The following is an 11,398-nucleotide window of genomic DNA, read 5'->3' on the forward strand; positions in this document are numbered from 1 at the left end:
AGAAAAGGCAGAGTTTGGGGCCAGGGAGGCTTGCCTTTACACCCTGGCACCGCCCCTTACCATCTATATGGCTTTGCCTAGTCCACTTTTCCTCATGGATGAACAGCATATCATAATCCCTGCCTCACAGAGTTACTATTAAGTGCTTGCACGTGGAAGGGTTCAGTGGCTGTTCATTTCCTTTTTCTCTAACGCTGCCCCGTCTCTGTTCCTTACTGATACCTAACCTTCAGTGTAACGTACTTTGTGCCACACTGTGTTAAGTACTTCCCTTCATTATGTCATTTAATTCTCACACCAAGTACATCAAGTAAGTCCTGTTCTTATGTCTATTTGATAAATGGGGAAAACTGGTATAGAAATGGCAAGTAACTTGTCTGGTAAGTGGTAGCTACTAAGTGATAGCATTAGGTTTACAAGCCTAGACAGTCTGGCTCCAGAAATCCTGCCTTCAGCTTCTTTGCTTGATCAGCTCTCTACTTTATCTTTCTTGTCCCCTTCATTGCCCAACTTCTTGAAGGAACTCCCTGGACTCTCCATTTTTTCTTGTGTTTATTCATTCCCTCCATAACCCCTTACAGAATGGCCTCCACCAGCATATCTTTACTGCTGTCTTGATAGTAAATCTAATGGCTTTTTCTTAACCCCATTCTCTTCCATTTGTGTGGCTGTTGCCAGTGATGACTCCCTGAAATTCTCTTGACTTTGGAAACAAGTTCTTCCCCCCCTTCACTGGCTATTCTGCTTTTCAGATTCCTCTTTGTCTTCTGGCCATCTAACAAGCCCCCTAAGATCTCTGTTTCGTCCCCGGAGATCTCACCCATCCCCATCACATCAACCAATTCTCCCCATGCAGATAGCTGCCAAATTTACATTTCTAGCCCTGATTTTCTCCTAAGCTCTAGACCCAACTTTGCAACTTCCTAAAAGCAGCAGCATCCCAACTGAAAACAGTCTCCTCCCATCTTTCACTTCAGATCAATTCAATGCTTATTTATTTAACAAATAATGTTGAACTCCTGTGTGTCAGGCACTGTTGTCGGTACTGTAGATATAGCAGTGAATAAATTGTCAGTACTGGAGATATGGCAGTGAATAAAACATAGGAAATCCCTGCCTTCTTTGGGGTTATATTTAGGGAGTGAGATGAGGAGAGATAGACCATTAGCTAAGTAAATTATGTAAATATTAGACAGCGCTATAAAGAAAAATGAAACAGGAATGGTGAGGGCTGGCGCAGGAAGTTGCCAGTTTGAATATGACTGTCAGGAAATATTGCACTGAGAACATGATATTTGAGCCAGGAATGATGGAGGCAAGGGAGCAAGCCTTTCAGATAATTATAATATAATCTGGGACCTGTAAAGATCTAGATATATCCATGGGAGCACAGAAGAGAGGGCTTCCTGGAGGAGGTGATGCATGCAATGATTCTCAAATGTCAAGTAGTTAAACACAGTGAGACTTTAGGAGAGGAAAGAGCAGCGCAGGCAGATGGCACAGCGTGAGCAAAAGGGCAGAGGTGAGAAACAGCATGGTATGTGGAGACAGGGAGGCCAGACTGCAGAGGGCCCCATATGTCCTATTAAGGAACTTGAATTTTATCCTGTAGGTGATGCCAGTGATGTCCAGGTAAAGGAGACTTTGAAGGGTTTTAGGTAGAGAAAAGACATAATCAGATCTGCATATTTGTACATGAGTGCAGCCTAAAAGATGAATTGGAGGGGGATCAGGATTGGATGCAGAGAGACCAGTTATGGACCATTACAGCAGACCAGGTAAGAGATGCTGAAGACCTGGATTAAACAAGGGCAGTGAGAGTTGAATGGAGAAAGGGAGATAAATTCAAGCATCACTTATGGGGCAAATTCACAAGATGCAGTAACAACAGCTTTGGCAGTCTAGGAGAAGGCAGAGGAAGAGCCAAAGATGACCCTCACTTCTGTCCTGGAAGACAGGGTGAGCAGTGGGCCAATGTTTGCCGCAGAGACGGGGGAAAGGGCCAAGTTTACGGTGGATGTGGTGAGTCTGGTTTGGGCTATGTGGAATTTGAAGTGATTTTGGCATCCCATTCAAAGTAGTCCTAATGGTCATAGAGTGATTCCAATGGTGCTGTTATTCTTGGAACTTATCAGGAACTATTTGAAAGCTATTATGAAAGCCAATTTATCAGCTACATAAACCAGTCATGCATTTTACAGGCAAAACTCTTTTTGCAAAAATAAAAAATAAAAAAGCCACGACCTTGGAATGCACATTAATAGCTATTTTTCATGAAAGAAATAAAAATGATATGATACTTTTCAAAAAGAAACCTACTCCCTGTTCACTAGGCTTAAGTCCCTATTCACTCCGCTTAAGTCATAATGAATTTTGGCTGCTTCCAAAATCAAACCCTCCATTAATCGTGTAGTCCTGGGGCCCCTGGGGCTATGGAAAAGAACATGCCTCAGACCTGAGGGATTTCCAATAGAGCAGTAGCCAAAGTCACAACAATGGATGGAACGAGTGTGTAGCCTCCCAAGGTCACCGTGCCCATTAACTACACTCACCAAGTGCCTTTGTTTTTTTTTTTTGGTTTTGTTTTTGTTTTACATCTTTATTGGAGTGTAATTGCTTTACAATATTGTGTTAGTTTCTGTTGTATAACAAAGTGAATCAGCTATATGTAGATTTTTAACCACAGTTTCAATTTCAGTGCTTGTGATTGGTCTGTTCATATTTTCTGTTCCTTCCTGGTTCAGTCTTGGAAGGTTGTACTTTTCTAAGAATTTCTCCATTTCTTCCAGGTTGTCCATTTTATTGACATGTAGTTGCTTGTAGTAGTCTCTCATTATCCTTTGTATTTCTGGTGCCTTTGTTTTGATGTGATGATTAAGAAGTCTATTTTATTTCTCTCTTCCAGAGAAGCCTCCAAGATAAGGGTAGCTTCCTTCTTTCTCTTTCAAGACAGGCACAAGAGTGCAACTTTATTGTATTATCTCTGTTTTCAGAAAATCTGGGACCAAACTAAGCTTTGTGATTTTCCCACAAAACTGACCTCTAGACCCGGGCCCGAGTCACTGCTCACATAGCTCTGGATAGGAAAATGGAGGAAAAACATGAATGTAAAGACTCTATAGACAAAGTAATTGAATAGAATGCCAAGCTAGCCAGTCCTGAAAAGGTCAGTGTTATAGCAAGCCAAACTCCCCAGGCAACATGCCACAGATGGCCCGGTGTTTAGGACAGAAGGGCAAGTACAATTTTACACTATTGGGAATACTTGTCCTCCAGTCCCACAGAGGAAACCAAAGGCCAGCAGAGCCTGATCACTGTAAGTCAAATGAAGAACAGGGTTGAAGCAACACAGAAAATGAATGCCTGGTGACTGAATAATTGTCACAACCCTTTGACTCGGGGCACAAAACTGCCTCCAGTGTGACCATTTCATCAACCCAGCAGACAGATTGGTTCTCACTTGACCTGACCGTGTATGATTATACCCCACTCAAACAACATTTATTTCCTTTTGTAGAGTAAGAAGTGGCTGCAGAATTATCTGGGAGCTACTCCTTGGCCCAGCTACAACTAACGTGGGTAACAAAATGGTAACTGAAGTCTCCAACTTTATGCATCAAGTCAATTCCTCTTACTTAATTTCTGCCAAGCATTATACACTGCAGTTTTTCCCAGCGGTTATCAAGGGTATGGAGGCAAGAGAAAAGGTTCTTGCAGCTGTGGGCTCACCTCCTCTCCAGGCAATCCAGCCTGCCCTCCCTTCAGGCTGGGGCTGCCTAGCATCGGGAGTACTGTGGGGGCAGCAGGAGGCAGCAGTCAGTTTCTCCATGTCCCTGTGTGAAAGCTTCTGAGACAGTTCAGTATTAACCAGGCAATACAAATCCCTTTTAGGCCATTGGTATAAAGTCCTGCAGGGAAAGTGGCACCCGCTGGCAGCAGCTTATGGCATTGGAACAAGCTTCTAAATATTGTGCCCCAGCATGAGCTGAAGCTGCCCTCTGCCTCTTTACGAGACTCTCCAAGACCAACACACAAGGAAGCAAAACTGGTGAGGGGTTAAGTAACCTACCCAAGATCATACAACTGCAGAGTGGCTGACAGGGTTTTGGTGCTCTGGCCGGGTGTCAGGCCTCTGAAGGAGGAGAGCTGATTCCAGACATTGGTCCAACAGATACCTCCCAGCTCCACATAATATCAAATGACAAAAGCTCTCCCAGAGATCTCATGCTCAATGCTAAGACTCAGCTCCACTTGACAACCAGCAAGCTACAGTGCTGGACACCTGGTGCTAAACAACTAGCAAGACAAGATCAAAACCCCACCCATTAGCAGAGAGGCTGCCTGAAATAATAATAAGTCCACAGACACCCCAAAACACACCACCAGACGTGGACCTGTCCACCAGAAAGACAACATCCAGCCTCATCCACCAGAACACAGGCACCAGTCCCCTCCACCAGGAAGCCTACACAACCCACTGAACCAACCTTAGCCACTGGGGGCAGACACCAAAAACAACGGGAACTACAAACCTGCAGCCTGTGAAAAGGAGATCCCAAACACAGTGAGTTAACCACAATGGGAAAACAGAGAAATATGTAGCAGATGAAGGAGCAAGGTAAAAACCCATCAGACCAAACAAATGAAGAGGAAATAGGCAGTCTGCCTGAAAAAGAATTCAGAGTAATGATAGTAAAGATGGTCCAAAATCTTGAAAATAGAATGGAGAAAATACAAGAAACATTTAACAAGGACCTAGAAGAACTAAAGAGCAAACAAACAATGATGAACAACACAATAAATGAAATTACAAGTTCTCTAGAAGGAATCAATAGCAGAATAACTGAGGCAGAAGAACGGATAAGTGACCTGGAAGATAAAATAGTGGAAATAACTACCACAGAGCAGAATAGAGAAAAAAGAACAAAAAGAACTGAGGACAGTCTCAGACACCTCTGGGACAACATTAAACTCAGCAACATTCGAATTATAGGAATTCCAGGAGAAGAAGAGAAAAAGAAAGGATCTGAGAAAATATTTGAAGAGATTATAGTTGCAAACTTCCCTAACATGGGAAAATAAATAGTCAATCAAGTCTATGAAAGAAATAATAAGAGATCACTGAAGAAATCAAAGAGGAAATCAAAAATTACCTAGAAACAAATGACAAAACATGACGACCCAAAACCTATGGGATGCAGCAAAAGCCGTTCTAAGAGGGAAGTTTATAGCAATACAATCCTACCTCAAGAAACAAGAAACATCTCAAATAAACAACCTAACCTCACACCTAAAGCAATTAGAGAAAGAAGAATAAAAACACCCCAAAGTTAGCAGAAAGAAAGAAATCATAAAGCTCAGGTCAGAAATAAATCAAAAGGAAACAGTAGCAAAGATCAATAAAACTAAAAGCTGGTTCTTTGAGAAGATAAACAAAATTCATAAACCATTAGCCAGACTCATCAAGAAAAGAAGGGAGAAGACTCAAATCAATAGAATTAGAAATGAAAAAGAAGAAGAAACAACTGACACTGCAGAAATACAAAGGATTGTGAGAGATTACTACAAACAACTATATGCCAATAAAATGGACAACCTGGAAGAAATGGACAAATTCTTAGAAAAGTACAACCTTCCAAGTCTGAACCAGGAAGAAACAGAAAATATGAACAGACCAATCACAAGCACTGAAATTGAAACTGTGATTAAAAATCTCCCAACAAAAGCCCAGGGCCAGATGGCTTCACAGGTGAATTCTATCAGACATTTAGAGAACGGGCTTCCCTGGTGGCGCAGTGGTTGAGAGTCCACCTGCCGATGCAGGGGACACGGGTTCGTGCCCCGGTCTGGGAAGATTGCACGTGCTGCAGAGTGGCTGGGCCCGTGAGCCATGGCCGCTGAGCCTGCGCATCTGGAGCCTGTGCTCCACAACAGGAGAGGCCACAACAGTGAGAAGCCCACATACCGCCAAAAAAAAAAAAAAAAAAAAAAAAAATCATTTAGAGAAGAGCTAACACCCATCCTTCTCAAACTCTTCCAAAATATAGCAGAGGGAGGAACACTCCCAAATTCATTCTACAAGACCACCATCACCCTGATATCAAAACTAGACAAAGATGTCACAAAAAAAGAAAACTACAGGCCAATATCACTGAAGAATATAGATGCAAGAATCCTCAACAAAATCATAGCAAACAGAATCCAACAGCACATTAAAAGGATCATACACCATGATCAACTGGGGTATATCCCAGGAATGCAAGGATTCTTCAATATATGCAATCAATCAATGCAATACACCATATTAACAAATAGAAGCATAAAAACCATATGATAATCTCAACAGATGCAGAAAAAGCTTTCAACAAAATTCAACACCCATTTATGAGAAAAAGTCTCCAGAATGTGGGCATAGAGGAAACCTACCTCAACCTAATAAAGGCCATATATGACAAACCCACAGCCAACATCATTCTCAATGGTGAAAAACTGAAACCATTTCCTCTAAGATCAGGGAAAAGACAAGGGTGCCCACTCTCGCCACTATTATTCAACAATGTTTTGGAAGTTTTAGCCACAGAAATCAGAGAAGAAAAAGAAATAAAAGGAATCCAAATCAGAAAAGAAGAAGTAAAGCTGTCACTGTTTGCAGATGACATGATGCTATACATAGAGAATCCTAAAGATGCTACCAGAAAGCTACTAGAGCTAATCAATGAATTTGGCAGAGTAGCAGGATACAAAATTAATGCACAGAAATCCCTTGCATTCCTATACACTAATGATGAAAAATCTGAAAGAAAAATTAAGAAAACACTCCCATTTACCATTGCAACAAAAAGAACAAAATACCTAGGAATAAACCTACCTAAGGAGACAAAAGACCTGTATGCAGAAAATTATAAGACACTGATGAGAGAAATTAAAGATGATACAAACAGATGGAGAGATATACTATGTTCCTGGACAGGAAGAATTAACATTGTGAAAATGACCCAAAGCAATCTACAGATTCAATGCAATCCCTATCAAATTACCAAGGGCATTTTTCACAGACCTAGAACAAAAAGTTTACAATTTGTATGGAAACAAAAAAGACCCCAAATAGCCAAAGCAATCTTGAGAAAGAAAAATGGAGCTGGAGGAATCAGGCTCCCTGACTTCAGACTACACTTCATAGCTACAGTAATCAAGACAGTATGGTACTGGCCCAGAAACAGAAATATAGATTAATTGAACAGGACAGGAATCCCAGAGACAAACCCATGCACATATGGTCACATTATTTTCATAATGGAGGCAAGAATATTCAATGGAGGAAAGACAGCCTCTTCAATAAGTTGTGCTGGGAAAACTGGACAGCTACATGTAAAAGAATTAAATTAGAACACTTCCTAACATCATACATAAAAATAAACTCAAAATGGATCAAAGATTTAAAGGTAAGGCCAGACATTATAAAACTCTTAGAGGAAAACATAGGCAGAACACTCTATGACATAAATCACAGCAAGATCCTTTTTGACCCACCTCCTAGAGGAATGGAAATAAAAACAAAATTAAACAAATGGGACCTAATGAAACTTAAAAGCTTTTGCATAGCAAAGGAAACCATAAACAAGATGAAAAGACAACCCTCAGAAAGAGAGAAAATATTTGCAAATGAAGCAACTGACAAGGGATTAATCTCAAAAATTTACAAGCAGCTCATGCAGCTCAATATCAAAAAAATAACTCAATCCAAAAATGAGCAGAAGACCTAAATAGACATTTCTCCAGAGAAGATATACAGATTACCAACAAACACATGAAAGGATGCTCAACATCACTAATCATTAGAGAAATGCAAATCAAAACTTCGAGGTATCACCTCACACCAGTCAGAACGGCCATTATCAAAAAATACACAGGGGGCTTCCCTGGTGGTGCAGTGGTTGGGAACCCACCTGCCAATGCAGGGGACACGGGTTTGAGCCCTGGGCTGGGAAGATCCCACATGCCGTAGAGCAACTAAGCCCGTGTGCCACAACTACTGAGCCTGCGCTCTAGAGCCCATGAGTCACAGCTACTGAAGCCTGTGTGCCTAGAGCCCATGCTCCACAACAAGAGAAGGCACTGCAATTAGAAGCCCACGCAGCACAACAAAGAGTAGCCCCCGCTCACCACAACTAGAGAAAGCCCGAGCACAGCAACAAAGACCCAGCACAGCCAAAAATAAATAAATAAATAAATAGATTTATTTTTAAAAAAATCTATAAACAATAAGTGCTGGAGAGGGTGTGGAGAGTAGGGAACCCTCTTGCACTGTTGGTGGGAATGTAAATTGATACAGCCACTATGGAGAACTGTATAGAGGTTCCTTAAAAAACTAAAAATAGAACTACCGTATGACCTAGCAATCCCACTACTGGGCATATACCCTGAGAAAACCATAATTCAAAAAGAGTCATGTACCACAATCTTCATTGCAACTCTATTTACAGTAGCTAGGACATGGAAGCAACCTAAATGTCCATCGACAGATGAATGGATAAAGAAGATGTGGCATATATACACAATGGAATATTACTGAGCCATAAAAAGAAATGAAATTTAGTTATTTGTAGTGAGGTGGATGGACCTAGAGTCTGACATACATAGTGAAGTAAGTCAGAAAGAGAAAAACAAATACCGTATGCTAACACATACATATGGAATCTAAAAAATACGATCCCGATGAACCTAGCGGCAGGACAGGAATAAAGACGCAGACGTAGAGAATGGACTTGAGGACATGGAGAGGGGGAAGGGTAAGCTGGGATGAAGTGAGAGAGTGGCATGGACATATATACACTACCAAATGTAAAATAAAAAGCTAGTGGGAAGCAACCGCATAGCAGAGGGAGGTCAGCTCAGTGCATTGTGACCACCTAGAAGTATGGGATAAGGAGGGTGGGAGGGAGACGCAAGATGGAGGAGATATGGGGATATATGTATATGTATAGCTGATTCACTTTGTTATAAAGCAGAAAGTAACATGCCATTGTAAATCAACTATACTCCAATAAAGATGTTAATAAATAATGAAATAAGCTACAAGGATATATTGTACAACACAGGGAATATGGCCAATATTTTATAACTAAGTGGAGTATAAGCTTTAAAAATTGTGAATCATTATATTACACACATGTAACATATTTTGTTCAACTATATTTCAATAAAAATATTTAAAAAGAAAAAAATATAAAGTCGTAGGATATTCTGTCACTTCCTAAGAGAAGAACTTCATTTCAAACAAGACTTCCACCTCTTAGCTGATGAGTGGAGCAGTCTCATTTCTTTCCTTAATTATTAAATTCTCATGCAACATTGCTGAGGGTCATTCTTGGTCCCAGGAAAGGATTTATGGAGGATGCATAGCCAGGTTCTGCTGACTAAACGTCTGCCCCTAGGAGGACCCAGTCCATCTTCCCATGGCAGCTCTGGGAGCTGCTAGCCCACTGGATAGCCTGAATGCCCTCCACTCTGGCTTCCTCCAGCATCATGTAAGGACACTTCAGAAGGCAGTGTAGCACAGTGGTCAAAAACATAGACTTTGGAGTCAGACAACTCCAAGCTCCACGTCTTACAATCTGTAGAACCCTTGGCATGTACCTTAACATCTTTAAGCCTCCACCCTCTCATGTGTAAATGGAAATAAAAATGTATTTATTTTGTGGGATATTTTGAGCATTAACTGAAATGACATAATTAAAGTACTCAGCATGGTGGTCAGAATAGTGCAAGCATTCAGTAAGTATCAGCTATGACGATGATGATGAGTAGTCCATAGCACTGGGGGAGAAACATGGGCTAAGAGTAGGGCACGTATCCTCCTCCTTCCCTCTCTTCAAGGTTGGGAGCAGCCAGGAGTAACAAAGTACCCAGAATAGCAAGTTTGCTAAACTGAGCAATTAGACTTCCAGGCTGGACTTAAAGTTGATGGGAAAACAGCATAGTAGAGACTATGTATGCCAGCCTATGGCACAACTTGCACATTGAGGTGTTTTCCCAAAGGTGACCATTATCTCCTGTGTTATCAGTTTCTATGTCTGTTTTCTAAATGCTGGATTGGCCAATGACTAGAATTAAACAACTTTCTTTGTTAAGTAGAAATTCTACTACTTTGATTTCCTAGGAAATCAGTATAACCTTTAACCTTACCTCCCTTTGCCTTCCTTTCCACCTGATACTTCCTTCCAAGTATGTCAGATTTCAACCACCACCTTTTCTTAACAAACCTTAGAGATGCGCATACTTCCTGAAAAAGTGGTTTTTGCAATTGAATGCCTCTAGGTAGTTCATTACAATTGCACCATTCCAGCTAATTGATGCCTCTTTGTGGGTCTCATAAATGCTTCTTTGAGCTTTTTGCTTCCAGTTGGACCAGCTATGGCTTAATTTAACTTGTTCTGGTATTGCTTTTTTATTTTTGATTTGGTTTGATTTGTTCTCATTTAATCCCGAAACAGCACAGCATAGAACATTTTGACCTGAATTCCCCTCTGAACTTCCCATTTTGCCCAAGTTGACTGTGATAGTAAGTGGTGGGCATCTCTCCAGCTTTTGAAAAATTCATTCAAGCCTCTTCTTTTCTTGTGCATCTCTTCTGCTTTGCCAGGTCAAGCTGGGAACTGCCTGACTTGAGGGAAGGGAGAGTAAAAGCCATCAGTGACTCAGATGGGGTGAGCTACCCTTGGTACGGGAACACCACAGAAACTGTGACCCTGGTTGGCCCCACCAACAAGATCTCCAGGTTCTCCGTCAGCATGAATGACAATTTCTACCCCAGTGTGACGTGGGCAGTGCCAGTGAGTGACAGCAATGTGCCACTGCTCACGAGGATCAAGAGGGACCAAAGTTTCACTACCTGGCTGGTGGCCATGAACACCACCACGAAAGAGAAGATCATTCTGCAGACTATCAAGTGGAGGATGAGGGTGGACATTGAGGTGGACCCTCTTCAGCTCTTGGGGCAACGGGCCCGGCTGGTGGGCAGGACTCAGCAGGAGCAGCCCCGGATCCTGAGCAGGATGGAACCTATTCCCCCCAACGCACTAGTGAAACCCAATGCCAACGATGCCCAGGTCCTCATGTGGAGGCCCAAGCGGGGGCCACCTCTGGTTGTGATCCCTCCTAAGTAGAAGCAGACTGGCCTGACTGTGTGTGGAGCACACGCCACTGAGACACACAGTGAGGTTGCCAGGGATGGCAGGAGCCAAACTGAGTTTCTGAGCCAAAGCAGACCTCGTGGTTTGCCAGCCTTTGCAGCCACTTGTGAAGAGTAGAGCTGCTCCTTGGGTGGTAGAACCATAATCCTTAGGAAAAATCCCTTCCTTTTAGGAATAAAGAAATCACTGATTTGACAGACTTGCTG

General features: G+C 41.9%; 1 protein-coding gene across 1 annotated transcript in view; it reads left to right on the top strand.

The window, feature by feature from the left end:
• Positions 1-11,165, top strand: part of FAM78B (family with sequence similarity 78 member B) — a 90,542-nt gene extending 79,377 nt beyond the window's left edge. Inside the window, exon 2 of the mRNA XM_060088615.1 lies at positions 10,643-11,165. Coding sequence (XP_059944598.1) covers positions 10,643-11,165 — 523 coding nt within the window. The remainder of the gene's footprint in view (positions 1-10,642) is intronic.
• The last annotated feature ends 233 nt before the right edge of the window (positions 11,166-11,398 follow it).

The sequence above is a fragment of the Mesoplodon densirostris genome, chromosome 2 (assembly GCF_025265405.1).
Source record: "Mesoplodon densirostris isolate mMesDen1 chromosome 2, mMesDen1 primary haplotype, whole genome shotgun sequence".
NCBI classification, from domain to species: Eukaryota; Metazoa; Chordata; class Mammalia; order Artiodactyla; family Ziphiidae; genus Mesoplodon; species Mesoplodon densirostris.